This window comes from Heterodontus francisci, chromosome 19, assembly GCF_036365525.1.
Source record: "Heterodontus francisci isolate sHetFra1 chromosome 19, sHetFra1.hap1, whole genome shotgun sequence".
NCBI lineage: Eukaryota > Metazoa > Chordata > Chondrichthyes > Heterodontiformes > Heterodontidae > Heterodontus > Heterodontus francisci.
The window spans coordinates 23,411,905-23,432,688 of NC_090389.1; the positions used below are offsets into that span (position 1 = coordinate 23,411,905).

At 43.1% G+C, this 20,784-nt stretch overlaps 1 protein-coding gene across 5 annotated transcripts in view; it reads left to right on the forward strand.

Moving 5' to 3' along the window:
- Positions 1-20,784, forward strand: part of itpr1b (inositol 1,4,5-trisphosphate receptor, type 1b) — a 556,093-nt gene that overhangs the window by 232,727 nt on the left and 302,582 nt on the right. For all 5 annotated transcript variants that reach the window (XR_010976943.1, XM_068051457.1, XM_068051458.1 and 2 more), the window contains 8 exons: positions 787-978; positions 1,740-1,991; positions 9,058-9,199; positions 11,019-11,172; positions 11,269-11,456; positions 14,093-14,243; positions 18,340-18,394; positions 19,461-19,626. Coding sequence is in view for 4 of the 5 variants with exons in the window: in XM_068051457.1 (XP_067907558.1) it covers positions 787-978; positions 1,740-1,991; positions 9,058-9,199; positions 11,019-11,172; positions 11,269-11,456; positions 14,093-14,243; positions 18,340-18,394; positions 19,461-19,626 (1,300 nt within the window). In the remaining variant the exon portion in view is untranslated. The remainder of the gene's footprint in view (positions 1-786; positions 979-1,739; positions 1,992-9,057; positions 9,200-11,018; positions 11,173-11,268; positions 11,457-14,092; positions 14,244-18,339; positions 18,395-19,460; positions 19,627-20,784) is intronic.

Consider the following 20,784-nt stretch of genomic DNA (forward strand, 5'->3'; position numbering starts at 1 on the left):
AATTCCAGAAGAGCAAGAACATTCTCTCCAACCGCATCAGCTAATAACGCCAATCCGACAACCCTACAGCAATCATCAAAAGCAGCCTTAAACCCAATTGTGGGTCTAATCAGAACCTTTGCCCTTGAAGGCAGTAGTACAAATTAGTATGAAGCCTCTCCTTACAGTAGTCAGAGCAACCAAAATCATATCCTTTATCAGAAAGGTTTTACACAGATGGGATACATATCACGTACAAGTAAGAGAAAAGCTAACAATACAAAGTGTGAAATGAATAGCCAACCATGAAAAAAACTAACAAGACAAATATAGAATTGGGATTAGACCTCCAAGACCTGCAGAATCTTAGCAATTGGGCAAGTGGGTAACGAGGAATAGTGACTGAATAAAGAATAGATACAGATCCAAAATTAAAGGATAAAGAAAGGGACTGAAGTGAAATTTGCAAGACAGTGCAAGTGTAGGTAAAAGCACAGCAGCACTGACCCATCTTTAGGAATGTCCTTTTTGAACACCAATGTATTTTGAGTTATTGTACAGGAATGTGCAATCCCTCACAGGATGAAGATGAGGTCATGTATTTCTGAAATTCCTGTAGATGGCATTTCCATAATTCAATGTCAAACTAGACACGTTCAACTCCAATCAAATCCGATCTTGATTGTTCAATCTGATATCTGATTGGTAGAAACAAGCTACCTGTAGTATGTCTACTGTTGCTAATCTTTATTCTGTGACTGAAGAATCTAATGTTTTCCCCCTGCTTGGGAACTCTTACTTTTGCAGACTGGTCTTGTCCAGAGTGGAGTTTGAGGTGGAGAATGGTGGGGAAAGCCGGCTTGAGGTTGGCGAAGATGAAGAAGTGTGGCTCTTTTGGAATGACAGCTGCAAAGAGCTACGCAGCAAAAGCATCCGAGAATTAGCTCAAGATGCCAAGGAGGGCCAGAAAGAGGACCAGGAAGTCCTCAGCTACTATAGGTATGTCTTCCTAACTGAAACCCAGTACACTGCTTTAAGGTGTATGAGTGGCTGCATTTTCACAACTTGGATTCTAGCAGCTGGAACTGAGATGGGGTCTTGTACTTTAGGTGTCAACCATGACTCAGTTCTAGGACTTTTGCCTCGGAGGCGGAAGGTTGTGTGTTCAGGTCCCACTGCACAGGCCTGGAAACAAAATCCAGGCTGACGCTCCAGTGCATTGTTGAGGGAGTGCTATACTGTCTGAGGTGCTGACTTTCAGATTTGACATGAAACCCAGGACCTGTTTGCCTTCTCAAATGGATGCAAAAGATACCATGGTACTATTCAAGGAATTGCCAGGGAGTTCGCCCTGGTGTCCGAGCCAATATTTATCACTCAAACAACATCACTAAAACAGATTATCTGGTCATTATCATATTGCTGTTCGTAGGACCTTACTGTGCGCAAACTGCTGCCAAGTGTCCAACATTACAACAGTGACTACACTTAGCTTTGGGATATCCTGAGGTAGTGAAAACACAGTTGTTTTTATGTTTTACAGTACAGGATAAAATGGAAGGAAGACTCTAGCTTTCAATAGTGGTAGCTTTTAGCACTGCATATAAATAAACCTTGAATGTATTTAATCTGTGTATTGTCTCATATTTATAGGAAAATGGTTGAACGAAGTATTCACAGCTTTTATCTAAAAGGATGAAGTTGTGTTGGTATCCCTTCAGTAAATATCGGCTCCCTTATCTTAACATTTCATTCTCCAGGTACCAGTTGAACCTGTTTGCTCGGATGTGCTTGGATCGTCAATATTTGGCCATTAATGCGGTGTCAGGACAGCTGGACGTGGATCTGATCCTCCGTTGCATGTCAGATGAAAACTTGCCATATGACCTTCGAGCCTCTTTCTGTCGCCTGATGTTGCACATGCATGTAGATAGGGATCCTCAAGAACAGGTGACTCCAGTGAAATATGCTCGCCTGTGGTCTGAAATCCCATCCCAGATAGCGATTGATGAGTGAGTACTCCAGTTTGCTTCTTATTGCCTTTTCATTGCAGGACCACAAAACTTGGATATTCACAATCTTGCAGAGCATTCTTGAGTTAAAAGGGAACAGAAAGGGTTCCTCTGATAGCTTAGCATGTTTAAGCAAGTGAGTAGCTGATCCATACAGACCAGACAGATCCCAACATGGGTTCCTGGCAGTGGTAGAGATCACTGTAGTTCACCTTTGCATCCCTAGATTAGGACGGGGAAGTCAGCCACTCTGATTACTACCCTGAGACCCCTGCAGGAATGGAAGCATGTGTGGGTGTTGGATGAGAACAGTATCAGGTATGCCTAAGATCCCCTCGGCTTAAATAGCCTGTCAGCGCTCATTGAATGGGTTCCCATGTGAAGAATGCTCAGTAGGAGAAGGCACCAGAGGGAAACCCAAGTCTGCAAAACAGTAGCCCAGCAAGGAATCTGTGCACACAAGATAAGTGAGAACGTTGTTGGAAGGAGGGGACAATAGATTACTGCTGAACCAGTGTCAATGCTATGATTTCTAAAATTGCAGAAACATTTAGCTGCGTAGTTCTAGGTTTAGTTTTTTTAAATTCCAGTGTTGAGATTCCCTTGTGAATTGGTGTAGTACATATTAAAATAAAAAATCATTTGAGGATGACCTTCAATGCCCACTGGCGAGGTCCCATTTGTGAGGTCACTGCTTTTACTGAAAGGATTTTGCATGATTGACAATTGTAGGATATGCGGTCTGTTATACCTTTTGCATTGTGTTAAGCTGAATTCACTTTATACTGTCTAAAGTGACCTCTTGGCAATTGGAAAATGTGTTTAAACAGACTGAAGCTGGCTTCTCCAACATGATTGGTGTCATGCTCGGCCCCCACCTGCCAAGAATGAGGCACATTAATTTGTCATGAACATTGATTTTAAACTGTTGTTGGAGCGAGAAAATTACTTGTTCAACCGATCAGCTGTGGCTGGAAAAAGACATTTGCATATTAACAGACAGTGCTTGGAAGGACAAAGGACCATTCCCTGACACATTGAACCCACAATGGACCTTTATCACCGTATGTAAGAGGAGCATTCCAGAGACTGCTAAGGTGATGCAATCCAGGACTGGTAAGACTAGCTGGTCACATGACTGACTGACTGCTACAGGGTTTTTTGAACTGGCCACAGAGTTTTTGGGCAGAGTGTCTGTTGCTCCTGGACTGAGAAGATCTCTCCTGTCTGCTCCCATCTCTTTCTCACAAGCCTCTGAATCCACTGAAGATGCATGAACCCCAAGAGAGAAAAGTCTCCTACAGCGAACAAGGTTTAAGGAGAATACCGGGCCCCAACGAAAAGCAAGGTCTACCTACAATTAAGGACTTGACAGTGAGCTTGAAAAACTGTAACAAAAACTCTTCAGATATTGCCTCAAACTTTTCCACTTTATTTTTCTTCTCTTTTCTGTCTCTATTTGTATGTATGAGTCGTGTATCCATAGGCGTCAACCGAATTAGAATTTAAGTTTAATCAATTTCAATCTTGCTTCTTTAAACTTAAGGAAACCTGTTTGTGCTGGTTTCTTTGACTTATAATTGGAAAGCGGTGAACAAGGATTCACCAAGGGGGAGCTAAAAACACTGTTTAAAATTAAACACTGTTACATTAAGACAAGGTGAAGGGCTGAAAGGGGAACCCTAGACCTCTTTCTCATTGGGTTGTAACAGATTTACAAAGAACAACGAACAGTACAGCACAGGAACAGGCCATTTGGCCCTCCAAGCCTGCGCCGATCTTGATGCCTGCCTAAACTAAAACCTTCTGCACTTCTGGGGACCGTATCCCTCTATTCCCATCCTATTCATGTATTTGTCAAGATGCTTCTTAAACATCACTATCGTACCTGCTTCCACCACCTTCCCCGGCAACAGGTTCCAGGCACTCACCACCCTCTGTGTAAAGAACTTGCCTCGCACATCCCCTCTAAACTTTGCCCCTCTCACCTTAAACCTATGTCCCCTAGTAACTGACTCTTCCACCCTGGGAAAAAGCTTCTGACTATCCACTCTGTCCATGCCGCTCATAACTTTGTAAACCTCTATCATGTCGCCTCTCCACCTCCGTCGTTCCAGTGAAAACAATCCGAGTTTATCTAACCTCTCCTCATAGCTAATGCCCTCCAGACCAGGCAACATCCTGGTAAACCTCTTCTGTACCCTCTCCAAAGCCTCCACGTCCTTCTGGTAGTATGGCGACCAGAATTGCACGCAATATTGTAAGTGTGGCCTGACTAAAGTTCTGTACAGCTGCAGCATGACTTGCCAATTTTTATACTCTATGCCCCGACCGATGAAGGCAAGCATGCCCATATGCCTTCTTGACTACCTTATCCACCTGCGTTGCCACTTTCAGTGACCTGTGGACCTGTACGCCCAGATCTCTCTGCCCGTCAATACTCCTAAGGGTTCTGCCATTTACTGTATACTTCCCACGTGCATTAGACCTTCCAAAATGCATTACCTCACATTTGTCCGGATTAAACTCGATCTGCCATTTCTCCGCCCAAGTCTCCAACCTATCTATATCCTGCTGTATCCTCTGACAATCCTCATCACTATCCGCAACTCCACCAACCTTTGTGTCGTCCGCAAACTTACTAATCAGACCAGCTACGTTTTCCTCCAAATCATTTATTTATACTACAAAGAGCAAAGGTCCCAGCACTGATCCCTGCGGAATACCACTAGTCACATCCCTCCATTCAGAAAAGCACCCTTCCACTGCTACCCTCTGTCTTCTCTGACTGAGCCAGTTCTGTATCCATCTTGCCAGCTCACCTCTGATCCCGTGTGACTTCACCTTTTGTACCAGTCTGCCATGAGGGATCTTGTCAAAGGCTTTACTAAAGTCCATATAGATAACATCCACTGCCCTTCCTTCATCAATCATCTTTGTCACTTCCTCAAAAAACTCAATCAAATTAGTGAGACACAACCTCCCCTTCACAAAACCATGCTGCCTCTCGCTAATAAGTTCGTTTGTTTCCAAATGGGAGTAAATCCTGTCCTGAAGAATCCTCTCTAATAATTCCCTACCACTGATGTAAGGCTCACCGGCCTATTATTTCCTGGATTATCCTTGGTACCCTTCTTAAACAGAAGAACAACATTGGCTATTCTCCAGTCCTCTGGGACCTCACCTGTAGCCAATGAGGATGCAAAGATTTCTGTCAAGACCCCAGCAATTTCTTCCCTTGCCTCCCTTAGTATTCTTGGGTAGATTCCATCAGGCCCTGGGGACTTATCTACCTTAATGCTTTGCAAGACACCCAACACCCACCTCCATTTTGATAATGAGATGACTGAGGCTATCTACACTCCCTTCTCTAGGCTCATCATCCACCAAGTCCTTCTCTTTGGTGAATACTGATGCAAAGTACTCTTTTAGTACCTCGCCCATTTCCTCTAGATGCTAGCGTTCGGATTTGACGCACAGACAAATAAGAGAAATTGGAAGTGAGAAGCCAAATTGTTCCCAATCAAAAAAAAAAGCAAGATTTCAATACATGTTTTCTTGTGATTGTGTGTGATTGAATACTAACATGTCTGCAACTGAAGCTAGTAGATCTCCAAGCCAGGGTGAAGTAACTTGGGATAAGTTAAAAGCACTGTCTATGGAGGAGTTGAGGAAAATGGATGAGCAGTGTGGGATCACTGTACATGGCAAGGCTAGGAAGTCTGAACTCCGAAGGCTAGCAGTTGACCATTTGTTCCATGAATCTGAAGAAGCTGAAACAGTGTTAGAGGTAGACCCCGACAGGGTGATGCTAGCAAAGTTACAGAGGAACTTGAATTAGAGGAGGAAGAAGGAGAGAGAGAGAGGCAGGAGAGGGAGAAAGAAAGAGCCTTCCAGAAGGAACATGAATAAAATGAAAGGCAGGAGAGGGAGACAGAGAGAATATCTGGAAGGAATGTGAAGAAAGAGAGCTGAAGTGGCTTGAATTAACTTGGGGGCGACAGAGTAACCCCAGTGAAAGCATGGCCAATATGGAGGAGTGTTATTCAGGGCTGGGTACTAAATTGTTAAAAATCAACTAATTCCAAAATTCATTGAGGAAGATGAATGTTTTTGTGTGTTTTGAGAAACTGGCAAGGCAGCTAAAATGGCCAGCTGAGACCTGGCCCCTCTAACTACAAAACAAGCAAACTGGAAAAGCCCATGAGGTTTAGTTCCCGTTGCCAGATGAGAGTTCATCAAATTATGAACTGACAAAATGCTATCCTCGGGACGTATGAAATAGTATCCGAAGCCTATTGCCAAAATTTTAGAACCCTCAAGAAGCAAGCTAACCAAACTTATCTGGAGTTTGAAAGAAGTAAGCAGATGGCTTTTGACCAGTGGCTGAGGGCTCTTAAAGTACAGCTCAGTTATGAGAATCTCAGAGAAGTAATTCTTAGAGAAATTTGAACACTCTCTCCCACTCTCCATAAAGACCCATGGAGAGGAGCAGCAGTTTCAGAGAGCCTGGCAAGCTGATGAGTTTGCTTTAATTTATAAGTCGGTCTCCCAGGGGAGAACCTTCCCTAGTCACCCCAACAAATCCGAAAATGATAAAGGGTGGGAAGGTGATAAGAGCCCAAGCAGTCCTGGAAGAGAAAGAAAAGCAGGAGACACAGGGGGCCCTCCTCTAGCCAAAATGGAAGGTGTTGTGAGCAGTAAGAGCGAAACCTTGGAGACCTGTGTGCTTCCAGTGTAATACAGCAGGGTATTTAAAAGCTGACTGCTGGAAACTAAAGGGAAAACCTGTAGGGTTAATCAGGACACACCTGCTCAGTGAAAAAGTGAAGAATGGAAGCACAGCAGAACAAACTGTGGCTTTAACTGCAGGAAGAGTGAAACCCAAGAAGCTTACAGCTGCAAGTGTAGGAAAATTTAATAGGATTCCTGAGGGTTATCAGGGTTTTGTGTCTGAAGGGAAAGTAACCCCACACCCCTCGAGTGGGGCAAGCAAGCCTATAGTGATTCTCGGGGACATAGGGGCCAGTAGATCCCTTTTACTGGGAAAAGACCTGATCTTTCCTCCAGAAAGTGCAGTAAACACCAGAATGGTGGTGAATGGTATTAGAGGGCAGTGTATGCCTGTACCTTTACACCGGGTGCACCTGGAATGTGACTTAGTTTTGGGACCAGTGACCCTGGTTTGCCTGTGGACGGGGCTGACCTGCTCCTTGGTAATGATCTGGCGGGGGTAAAGGTGGTAGCCCCCACAGTCATAAAAGAAAGACTGCAGGAGGTCAGAGAGACAGGGCAGTGGCAGGAGACGGTCCTCTGCAGTTTCCCTGAATGTGTAGTGGATCCGGCCATGATCAAACCAGCTCCCCCAGAGGGGACGGAATTGGCACGGCAGGCAGATGAGCAGGTCCGTCTGTCTTAGACTTTCTTTGGAAAGTTAGGAGATCCAGGGAATGAATTAAATGGATTTTCCCTGGTTGAGGCTCAGCGAGCCAACCTAGTATTGCAAGAGTTAGCACAGGCTGCCCAGTCTGAAAGTGAAGCAGAGGGAGTCCCTGATTGCTACTATTTAAAGAATGAGGTACTGATGAGGAAATGGAGTTCTCCTCACAGACCAGAGGGCAACGAGTGGACAGTAGTTCACCAGTTAGTCGTGCTGCAGAGGTATCGGAGAGAAATATTAAGAAGGGTCCATGAGACTACAGTGGCTGTACATGCCAGTGCACGAAAGACCAAAGCCCGCATAAGACAGCAATTTGACTGGCCAAAACTCCACAAAGTGATGTGGTGCAGTATGGCAGGAGTTTCCACATCTGCCAGGTTGAGGGGAAACCCCAACATAGTAAAGCCTGCACCCTTAAGTCCTGTACCGGTGTTAGGAGAACCCTCCAGCAGAGGGCTGGTGAACTGTAAGGGACCCCCACCGAGAACAAAAGGGGACAGGCAGGCACAAGGCTGGCAAAAGATTAGACAGGTTATGGGAAAAAGTGACCAAGAGGGCAGGTTAAAGGAAGTCCGGGAGGAATCCTGGATGAAAACCCCTACTGTCTAGTCAGCCAACCCCAAAAAAATATGAAATGTGAGACCCCACATCCTCCTATGTAAATGCAGAAACTAGAAGCAACCCTCCAGAGTTGTTGACAGCATTTGCAAGAAACTGTAGAGACAAAGAAAGACCTCAAGGGGGCAGAGAAACAGTGAGGGTGATGCCTCACCTAGTCGAGGTGCCAAGGGGATTGTAGTCGAGTCTGCACAAATACCTGCAGGCAGGAGTGTCCCTGAGGACAAAGGGGAGATTAACAAAGAATCCTCACCCACAGTCAGAGAAAAAGAAAACCCACCTATCCCCTGAAGTCAAAAGCCTTTGCATGACTCAGCAAAGCACTGAGTGTGTTCAGGATAGACCTACCCATTACTGACTCTCCTGGAAAAAAAAGTTACAATCAAGGACTTGACAGTGAGCACGAAGAACTGCAACAAAAACTCTTCAAATATTGCCTCAAACCTTTCCACTATATTTTTCTTCTCTTTTCTCTCTCTCGTTGCATGTGTGTATCGCGCATGCATGCTAGCGTGGGCGCATCGTGTATCTGCAGGTGTCAACCGAATTACAGGTTAAGTTTAATAAATTTCAACTTTTCTTTTTTAAACCTAAGTAAACCTGTTTGTGCTGTTTTCTTTGCCTTATAATTGGAAAGCGGTGAACAAGGATTCACCAAGGGGGAACTAAAAACAGGGTGTGTTTAAAATTAAACCCTGTTATGGTAAGACCAGGTGAAGGCTGAAAGGGAACCCGAGACCTCTTTCTCACTGGGTCGTAACAATTGGTATATCGATACCTACTTATGAATAATGTGGCATCACTATAATAAAATGTGAAAGCTCCGTTTGAACAATAAATCGCTATTTGCAGTACTTTACTTTGAGCCCCATCTTTCCAGCACCCCCCAAAGATAATTATTTTCTCACAGGAAGAAAAACAATAAGACTGACTAGTACAAGTGAATACTCAACAGGTATGATTCATGCAGTTCTTAGCATTCAAATACATTTTATTTTATCTGATTAGTTACGATTCCAGTGGAACTTCCAGAGATGAAATCAAAGAGCGTTTTGCCCAAACTATGGCATTTGTGGAGGAGTATTTGAGAGACGTGGTCTGCCAAAGGTTTTCCTTCTCTGACAAGGAGAAAAACAAGCTGACATTTGAGGTAAATACACTTGTAGTTTAAGAGACTGATTGGCATCGATAGGGGGTGTCAAGACAAAGAAGTACTTCTGAAACTCTAGCCAGCAAGTTCTGAAGTGGTTCAGACTGTGTATTTCTTAGAAATGCAAGTAGTTTTTCATTTTTAAATGTGTGTATTTTGCTTTGCTTATTGCTCTCAGCACTAATCCTGTGAAGGAGTAGACTAATTATAATTAATCAAGAGATAGCTCATAACTTCTCTAAACTATGGAGATACCTTTCTTCCATATCTTTTGATTCTACGCCTGTTGGCTGGCTGGCTGTCATCAAAATTTCCTCCTGTTCAGTGTGGTAAATATTGAAGCTGTCTTTTTTTGGCACCTGCCAGTTCCTACATGCCTCTCCTCTTGACTCCATCTACCAATTGCCATCTTTGGCTGTTCTACACCTTCATGTATTTTTTGATCTGGAGCTCAGTTCTTACCCACATGTAATCTCTCACCAAGACCACCTCTTACTCTTTAAAGCATTGCTCATTTTCACCTCTATCTCTTTCCTCATACTGCTGAGTCTCTACTCCATGCCTTAATTACCATGAAACTTTGGGGCCTTAATCATCTTGGGACATGATAGTGGTTATGTTATTAAACCAGTAATCCAGAGGCCTGGATTAACGATCCAGAGACATGAGTTCAAATCCCACCACTGCAACTGGGAATTTAAAATTCACTTACTTCAATAAAATTTAATAAAACCTGGAATAAAAAACTTGTATCAGTAATGGTGACTATGAAATCACCACATTGTCATAAAAACTCATCTGGTTCACTAATCTCCTTGAGGAAAGAAAATTGTTATCCTTACCTGGTCTGACCTCTACGTAACTCCAGACTCTCAACAATGAGGTTGATTCTTAACCTCTCCCTGAAATGGCCTAGCAAGTAACTCAGTTGTGTTCACAAAGGTTGCTCACTACCACCTACTAGAGGGCAATTGGGGATGGGCAATAAATGCTGACCTTACCAGTGCCATCTGCATCCCATGATTGGATTTTTTAAAAACTCAACACTTCGTGCTCTGCTCGCCAGCTTCAACACTTCCACCTTTCAAAATCCTTGCTCCTACCCCCCCTGACACTGTTTTCATAGTCTCACCCCATTCTTGCTAAGTGACAACTTTCTACTGTATGTCCTTGCTTTTGCCCTTTGCGCCTCTGACACTGGTCTGATCCTTGTTCCTTGTCCCCTTCGCTCCATCATTTGTGACCGCTTTTTCAAGCGCCATGTCCCTGCACTCTGGAAATCCCTCACTTAATCCATTTGCCTTACCTGTTCCCTTCCATAAACTCCTCAGTTCTTCTACCTTTTCAGCCCTAGCCATTAATCCCATCCCCGTTACTACCTCCCACTTGACATCTTTTTCCAGTGCTAAAAAGAAGAAAAGTGTGTTCTGAGGCACCTTTCTCTCGTGAAGAATGCAGTGCAAATGCGAGTTGTTCTGAACTTAATGCCATTAATTGTTCAGATTTTGCCAGGTTGCAACCTACTCAATTGTTGCGTGTGCCTAACAAAAACTCTGAAGGTCCTACCTCAAGGGTGAGTTCTGACCACTTGCATTCCACACCTTTTGTACTTCAGAAGCCAAAACCAATAAAATATTGCACACTTTTTTTGCCATCTGTAGGTTGGAGCAGTTGTAAGGATATATACATGGTGAAGATGTTTGAATCCCTGTTGGAACTCCATTTAAGCCTCACCCTATTTTGACAGTCTAGCTGCGCCTGAGCAACACTTCCATTCAGATATATGAATGATAATTATTTGATTGTTTCCACCCCAAAGGTTGTGAATTTGGCTCGAAATCTGATCTACTTCGGCTTCTACAGTTTTAGTGACCTTCTGAGGTTAACCAAAATCTTACTGGCCATTTTGGACTGCGTCCACATGGCAACGGTCTTCCCAATCGGCAAACTGGTTAAAGGGGATGATAACAGAGGTAAGACATTACTGTAATGGGAAGTTAAGCTTCTATTTATTGTACCGATCACTTGTTCTGCAAATTCGCACTGAACGATGGCCTTGTGTATTGCAGGTAGTAATGTGATGAGGTCAATTCATGGAGTCGGAGAGCTGATGACCCAAGTGGTTTTGAGAGGAGGTGGCTTTCTGCCTTTGGCTCCCATCACACCACAGGATGGAACAGCTAAACAACAGAGTGAGCCAGAGAAGGAGGATATTTTAGTCATGGACACAAAGCTGAAAACAATTGAAATTCTGCAGGTAATGGTCTCAAAAAAGTGTCGATGTTAATGTTACTGTTTGCAGCTTTGAGAACGTTGCACTTGGTCTTGTTTTAGGGCTTCTAACTCGAGGTCAGTATCTTCCAGTTGATAGTTTGCGGCTTTAGGTTCTGCTTTCTTTCCCCAACACCACCAAAAAAAAAAAACTTGGCCTGTGATATTCCCAACTGGAAGTGTGACCTCTGGTCCTCGGCCTCTTCCAGTGCAGTTCCATCCATAATGACCTCCAGGGATTCCTAGAGCACCATGGATTGGTTTGTCCCTGAGCAGAAGCAACACATTGCCATTCCTGGAAGCCACCATGCTGCTGCAGGGACTCATCATGTGGAGAATTATAAACTTGAACCCTCACCCAAAAACGGTGGCACAAATCCATTTTACTCTAGCATGATTGATGGGAATTTGTGTGTTTGGGGTGCAACTCGAAACCTTCCAACCTATTTTAAAGCATGAATAAATACTTGAACCAGAGATGAGTATATTTTTTATTGAAGCTATTTAAGTAGCAACAAATTGTTCTGTTCTATTGCAATTGTCACTAACTGGGTCAAAGCATCTCCTCTTGAGTATGGAGTGTTTGACCAGTCCTTTGTGAAAATTTACATCATCGAAAACTGCTGCTGTCATTTTTTTAATATAGCATATTGGGCCAGATCTTGCTGGGAAAGAAAGGTTTGTTAACAATGCATGCCATTACTAATGTGCAAATTGGCCTGCAAATTCCCTGAGGGGAAATTAAGAGATGCACTGAGTTGTGAATCTTCAGGACTTGTTGGATAATTTATGTCGCTTCACCTTTTGTTTGAGCAAATATCCTGTCCCCCTCAGCCATCCGCGATTTTTCAGAACTTGCTGGATTTGCATATTAACTTCCCATTAAACTCAACAGTCTGGTAATTAATAGGTTAAATACTTTTTTTTAAACAACGTGATAATTGTTAATACAATTATCCTCAAGTGCAGATTGAGAACAGCTTAAAGCATTCAATCCCATTCTTGCATTATTGTTCGAGAGCTTAAAGGCAAATTTTCAATTTTAATGTTTTTCTTTTTCATTCAATCCAACCTTATTTCTGTCCCTTTTATTTCTCTTTCTGTATTTGATTTAATGCGAATTCACCTTCCTTTTCCATCATTCCTCTGGTAATTTCTTGCCCTTAAATCTCATTGGAGATAGACAATCCCAGATGTCCTGTTAATCTTGCCACGTCATTATTAGCTTACACTTGCAGCACGTTGTAGCGCAAAACATTTTTGGGCAGGAGGTGAAGAAAAAGTCCCGTAAGATGTCTCACTCCAGCAAGATCTGGCCGATGATGTCAAATTGCAAATCTAACATTCTGAACCGTCTAAGAATCACTAGTTTTTGAATGTGATAATGTAATCACTGTTTCTCTCTCCACAGATGCTGCCAGACCTGCTGAGTATTTCCAGCACTTCGTTTTTATTTCAGATTTCCGGCACTCGCAGTATTTTGCTCTTGTTACTGTAAGGATCAGAAAGCTCTTAATGTAGCTGATAATAGCTGAGACACTTCCTCCCAACCAGCTGCGCATAGTTTTATGACTCAGCCTGCTTTGTCATTTGAAGGGAACATGTTAAGTGCCTTACCTGTACCATCGACGTTATAATGACATAGCAGGCTGCACTGACAGTTGGGACCTCATGCCTTGCCACTTGCAGCTTTTTAAGGCTTCTCATCTGACTGCTTTCGGTCACAGCAGCCATCAGAAATTGCAACGTTAGGCTGCCATTATACTGGAATGAATGTGCCCGTAATGTGCCATGAATTCTTAACCGACTACTCTCAAGCAAATCATTAGTCATGATATAATACCAAACTTCACACTACTGAAGATCATTTCTTACTGCTCGGAGAGAAGTTTTTCATACTTGAAAGAGGGGTGAAGACGTCATCCAAATTATCCAAATTCAGAATGGACACTTTTGACACTTTTCCGTTATGAAAAGCCATTCTTCAGAATCTCCTACTGTTTTCTTTCAAGCACATTAAAATAAAAAGGTGCAAGTTTCCTGCCTCCAGACTGTAGCTTTAACATGAATCTTTTTTTCAGTCTGCATATCAGTTGTGAATGTGAGGCAGTGCTCTCACCTCTGAGTTGGAAGGATATGGATTTAAGTCGCACTCCAGGGACTTGAGCACATAATCTAGACTGAAGCTCCAGTGCCGTATTGAGGGAGTGCTGCACTGTTGCAGGTGCCGTCTTTTGGATGAAATGTTAAATCAAGACCCCGTATTCCTCCTCAGATGGATGTAAAAGATCCCATGGCACTATTTTGAAGAGCAGGGAAATTCTCCCTGGTGTCTTGGATAGTATTTATCCTCAACTAATACTAAAACAAATTAACTGGTGTTTGTGAGATAATACTGTGTGCGAATTCACTGCTGAGTTCAAAACTTCATAAGTACTTAATCAGCCGTAAAGTGATTTGAGAGTTTGTGTAAGGTGGTACATAAATGCAAGTTTTTTTTTCTATCTTTCCGTAGGATTTATTTTTCTCAGCTAACGTGGTTGCACTTCAGCTGATGTCATCTTTTATTTAATTGGCCGCACCCTGATGTTGAAACTGTTATTTTGTCCCTTTCTGTTCCAGTTCATTTTGAATGTTCGTTTGGATTATAGAATCTCTTGCCTTCTGTCCATATTTAAACGAGAGTTTGATGAAAGCAACGCACATCATCAGTCAACTGATTCCCCACCAAGTATAGGATCAGCTTCTCAGGATGGTGCGAGTAACGTTTCAGGTTTGTATCAACCGGCTGAGATTAATGAAGATGTCATGTCGCATTGTTCTTGAGTAGACCTTCAGTCACTGAAATTCTCACTGTTCTTACACTTCTGGACACTGCAGATTTAACCCAATACCAGGCCATAATTATACATTTCCCAGCAAATTGGATTGTTTATTATTTGATTACTGCAACCCCCTACCTTAAAACTGCTTTTAAAGGGTAATTGGTGTACAGTTATACCAATGTGTCAGTTGCTGTTTTCTTTGATGATTTGACAATACATATGAACATACAAATTAGGAGCAGAAGCAGGCCATCCAGCCCTGCTAGCCCACTCCGCCATTCGATAAGATCATGGCTGATCTGTGTGTCTCGAATATCACGATCCCATCTACCCCTGATAATCTTAGATTCTTATTAGGCAAAGGAATCAATCCACCCCTGCCTTTAAAATTAGTCAATGACCCCAACTCCACCACTTGAGGCAGAGAGTTCCAAAGTCGCACAAACCTCAGAAAAAATTTCTCCTCATTTCTGTCCTAAAAAGGTGACCCTTAATTTTCAAACAGTGCCCCCTAGTTCTAGACTCACCACAAGAGGAAACATCCTTTCCACATCCACCTTGTCAAGACCATTCAGGATCTTATATCCTTCAATCAAGTCTCCCTTCACTCTTCTAAACTCCAGTGAAAACAAGCCCAGTCTGTCCAACCTTTCCTCATAAGACAACCCACTCATTCCAGGTATCATTCTAGTAAACAATGAGCATCAGGTTTACCCTATTTATAGGGGTGTTATCTTTTCAATGCCTTAGTTTGTAATTTTTTTAATCTTGAGATTTGTGTGTCATGCGCAAAACTGGCATTTATTGTCCATCCCTAGTTGCCCTTCAGAAGGTAATGGTGGGCTGTCTTTTTGAACTGCTGTGGTTCATGTGGTGAAGCTCACAACACTGTTTGGGAGGGAGTTCCAGGATTTTGACCCGGTCACAATGAAGTAGCAGCAAAATATGTAAAAGTCAGGACGGTTTGTGATCTGGATGGAGGTGGTGGTGTTCCCATGCATCTGCTGCCCTTGTCCTTCCAGGTGGTATAGATTGTGGGTTTGGGAGATACTGTCAAAGAAGCCCTGGTGAATTGCTGTGGTGCTTTCTGTGGGTAGCACATGCTGCAGCCAGGGTGCACTGGTGATGGAGGATGTTTAGGCCACTGGAGATTGATCTTGGTCTTGATTGACCCAGAGCTTTGTAAGATGCTCTCCAAGGCGAAGAATTAGATCTACAATGTGAGTGACCTTTGAATCTAGATTCTGTTTGATTTTGGAGGTGATGGTGGTGGTCTGTGGAGATTGTATATTTGGAAGATTTTATTGAAGAAGCCTTGGTGACTTGCCACAGTGAACCCTGTGGATATTACAAACTGCAGCCATGGTACACTGATGGTGGGGGGAGTAGCTGTTTGGGCTCGTGGGTGAAGTGCTATCAAACATACTGTTTTATCCTAGATGGTGTCAAACTTATTTAGTACTGTTACTACTGCACCCTGTCGGCTAAGTAGAGAGTGTTCCATCACACTTCTGACTTGTATCTTGTAGATAGTGGAGAGGCATTGGTGAGCCACTCATGGCACAATATCCAACCGTGCTGGCATTGTTCTAAAGCACATTAAACAACATCATAAGCTTGAGTGTGTAGAGATAATTCTGTTTAATGAACATTATAGTTAGTTACCCAAACATGCAGGCTTCAATGTTTATAAAAAGTTGAATTTATTTTATTTATTCATGGGATATGGGAGCTGCCAGCATTTATTGCCCATCCCTAATTGCTGTTTAGAAGGTGGTGGTGAGCCATCTTCTTGAACCCCTGCAGTCCATGTGGTGTAGGTATACCTGCAGTGCTGTTTAGGAGTTTTGGGATTTTGACCTAGCAACAGTGAAGGAACGGCAATGTATTTCCAAGTCAGGATGATGTGTGACTTGGAGGGGAACTTGCAGGTGGTGGTGTTCCCTTGCACCTGCTGCCCTTGTTCTTCTAGATGGTAGAGGTTGCAGGTTTGGAAGGTGCTGTTGAAGAATCTTTGACGAATTGCTGCAGTGCATCTTGTAGATAATACACACTGCTGCCACTGTGCACCAGTGGTGGAGGGAGTGAATATTTAAGATGGTGGTGGGGTGTCTATTAAGTGGGTTGCTTTGTCCTGGATGGTTTCAAACTTATTTAGTATTGTTAGAACTGTGCTCAACCAGGCAAGTGGAGAATATTCCATTACGCTACTGATTTGTGCCTTGAAGATGGTAGAAAGGCTTTGGAGAGTCAGGAAGTGTGTTACCTGCTGCAGAGTTTCCAACCTCTGACCTATTCTTGTAGCCACAGTATTTATGTGGCTAGTCCAATTAAGTTTCTGGTCAATGATGATCCCCAGGATGTTGATGGTGTGGGATTCAGTGATGGTAATACTGTTGAAAGTTATAGGGAGAGGTTTAGATTCTCTCTTGTTGGAGATGGTCATCGCCTGGCACAAATGTTACTTGCCACTCAACAGCACAAACTTGAATGCTGTCTAGATATTGCAGCTTATGGGCATGGACAGCTTCAGTATCTGAGGAGTTACGAATGGTACTGGACACCGTGCAACCATCACACGATCGTTCCGACCTCTAAACTTATGATGGAGGCAAGGTCATTGATGAAGCAGCTGAAGATGTTCGGGCCTAGGACACCACCCTGAGGATGTCTTGGGGCTGAGATGATTGGTCTCTAACAACCATAACTGTCTTCCTTTGTGCTAGGTATGACTCTAGCCAAAGGTGAGTATTCCCCCTTATTCACACTGAGCCCGTTATTACTCGGGCTCCTTGATTCCGCATACGGCCAAATGCTGCCTTGAAGTTAAGGGCAGCCACACTCACCTCTGGAATTCAGCTCTTTGTTCGACATTTGGGCCAATGTTATAATGAGATCTGGAGCCGAGTTTCTCTGGCGGAACCCAAACTGAGCATCAGTGAGCGGGTTATTGCTGAGTAAATGCTGCTTGACCGCACAGTCGTTGAAACCGCCATCACTTTTCTGATGATTGAGAGTAGGCTGATGGAGTGGTAATTGACTGAATTGGATTTGTCCTGCTTTTTGTGGACAGGACATACCTGGGCAATTTTCCACATTGTCAGGTAGATGTCACTGTTGTAGCTGTACTGGAACAGCTTGGCTAGGGGTGCAGCTAGTTCTGGAGCACAAGTCTTCAGCACTACAGCCGGGATACTGTCAGGGTCCATAGCCTTTGCTGTCTCCAGTGTGCTCAAACATTTCTTGATATCACATGGAGTGATATGGACCATCAGGGGTGTGAAGTCTTCCATATACAGTACACCAGTTTATTTTTTTTTTATTTGGTAAAATTTGCAGTGACATAGGTACTCTTTCTCAGAATAGTATGGGGGAAGTTATTGATGAAATTACTCAGCTAGTAATCCAGAGAATGTGAATTCAAATCTCACCATGGCAGTTTGAGAATTTGAATTAAGTTTATATAAAAAAAAATCTGCAAATAAAAAGATATTAGTGATAAAGCTCTTGAGTTGTCAAAAAAAGAACCCAACCAGTTCACTAACATCCTTAAGGGAAGGAAACCTGACCCTACCCGGTCTGGCCAATATATTACGTCAGGCCCACACCAATGTGGTTGACTGCTGTCAGGCCTCTGACACAGCTTAGTAAGTCACTCCTTCTATCAAACCTCTACAAAGAATAACCAAGCATGAAACTGGAACTCCCAAGCTAACAGTGTTGTGGTAGTACCTTCACTGCACAGGCTGCAGCAGTTCAAGAATGCAGCTCACCACCACCACCACCTCGAGAGATGGGCAATAATGGCTGTTTTTGCCTCTCATCCCAAGAATAAGTTTTTAAATATTGTAAATATTCTAAGTAAATACGCTTAATATTCAATTAAGTAGGGGGGTGCAGTGTGCTTTTGGGAGATGGATAGCCAAGAAATAACTGGACTTCAAATTTGAACCTATTGGAAGTATTGGTGTGTAAGGAATTGAGCTCTGTACAAGTGGCAGCTTTAGTAACTTCTCCGATTCTTGGATTTATTCTATTTTACAGGCACCTTAGATTTTGAGCATATTGAGGAACAGGCCGAAGGAATCTTTGGTGGGAGGCAAGTATTAATGTTCGATGGTTTTGTAAAATGCATTCGGTGGAGATATAAATGTCGCGAGCTGTATTTTGCTCTTCTAATGTTAGACACCGATGTCCATTCCAAAAAGGGTTAAATAATGGGCAGCACAGTGGGGCTGGGGATGAGGAGCACAGTCACCAGAATGAGTGGTGAAGGTGGGTTTGAACTCTGCCTTACTCCATTCAGAATTTGAGCTATGCTGAGATTTCAGCATCTCCTTGTAAAGAGGGTAGGGAAAAAATGTATGAGGTAACAGAATGCCTCAGCATCTGTTAGCCAGCTACATGCAGTATTGACAGACTGGGCCTCAACCTCCTGTCTACCCTCTTGCTAGCAGAGGGGTTTGGGTAGGCAGACCACTGATATGGGATAATTTACCTAGAGACAACATTACATGAATAAAGATATGAAGCGAGCAGGCAGGTCTACTGATACCAAGACTCCTACCATGTTGCCTTGGTCCAGTTACTAGATGTGCAGAAGTGGTAGTTGTTACTGTTTTCCCAAATATCCACTATCCCTCTGATGGTAGATCTCAGACTCTGAACACTAAGTGAAAGAGCTGTCTGAATGTACCCTCTTTGTGTTGGTATGGGCCCACCTTGCTGTCCATTTTGTCCCATTCCAGGGGCTTGAGCACAAAAACCTAAGCTAACACTCCAGTGCTGCACTGAGGGAGTGCTACAATCTTGGAGAGCCGTCTTTCAGATGAGATGTTAAACCGAGGCCCCGTTTTCCGCTCTTGGGTAGCTGTAAAAGATCATACAACACTATCAAAGAAGAGTAGGGGAGTTTCTCTTGGCTAATATTTATCCCTTGACCAGTGTCATTAACACAGATTGATTTGGTAATTATCACATTGCTATTTGTGCAACCTTGGCTGTTGTGTTTTCTACATTACAATAGTGCCTTTGCTTCAAAAGTTCTGGTTGTTAAAGCACCATGGGACATCATGAGGATGTGAAAGATGCTATATAAATACAAGTTCTTTTAATTGGAAATCACTATCACTTGAGTCACTTCTTCCACTTTTCTTGAAATACAGTGATGAAAACACTCCGTTAGATCTGGACGATCATGGAGGCAGAACATTTCTACGAGTCTTGCTTCACCTAACAATGCACGACTATCCACCTTTGGTATCTGGAGCACTCCATCTCCTTTTTAGACATTTTAGTCAGAGGCAAGAGGTCCTTCAAGCATTTAAACAGGTATCTATAGACATCTTTTACTGATGCTGATTGCTGATGTAAACCCTCTCCATTTTGCAGGTCACTAATATGTACTGAGGGCTTGGCAAGAGTTGACACATAAAATGAAGTGGTATAATTTTATATATTATGTTGAAACCCCCTTGGTCACTGAGTAATCATAGTGATCAGTGGGACTATGAGTGAACGTCTGTGTTGCTCAGGATATTATACACTCCATATATTTCAGCTTTTTCCCATTAATGGTTGACAAGTGCTCCGACTTCTGAACATAAATAATAGGAGCAAGAGTAGATCATACTGCTCCGCCATTCAGTATGATCGTGGCTGAACCTCTGCCTCAAATCCACTTTCCCGCCTGTTCCCCTTATCCCTTAGTTCCCCGAGAGGCCAAAAATCTATCTATCTCGGCCTTAACCATACTGAACGATGGAGCATCCATAGTCCTCTGGGATTGAGAATTCCAAAGATTCACAACCCTTTGAGTGAAAAAGTTTCTCCTCATCTCAGTCCTAAATGATTGTCCCCTTATTCCTGAGACTGTGGCCCCGTGTTCTCGATTCCCCAGCCAGGGGAACTGATGTCTTGGTCTGGTACCCATGAAACTTCTGGGGAAAAAAGAGATATGCTGTTGAAGCTTTTCGTCTTGCACTCATCAGGACAGATGCAAGAATGCCAAATTTCAAAGGGAGCAACAATTTATACTGCATGAGAAAAGGGTGCTGATTGGTTGGCAGGTCAAGGCATTGCCATGGAGAATGCATCAGGGAACTATTTTCCCCCATGCTTTTGTTTAATACAAAATAGGCCCAACCCGTGGACATGTTCCTTTTGCCTGTAGAGGACAGGTCCCTGTGTGTGAATATATGTAGCTTCCAGCAAGCTTCAGTCAGTCATGTTGCAAGCCTGACTGATCATCTTAATTTGGTTGTTAGTGTAATTCTTAGCACACTTGAGATTGTTCGGTAAGTGCTGTCCAATCGTGGAATCGCATCTAACATAGACGTTGTGTTTTGAGCTTTGCAAGTGCGGGCTTGTTGCATACCGTCAATATATTTTTTGCAGTTTTTTTTATAAACCTGCTTTGATTGAACACAATGCCCACAGAGGTCTTTAGGTCCTGAGGAATTGTCATAAACTTGACTTTCCTCCCTCCTG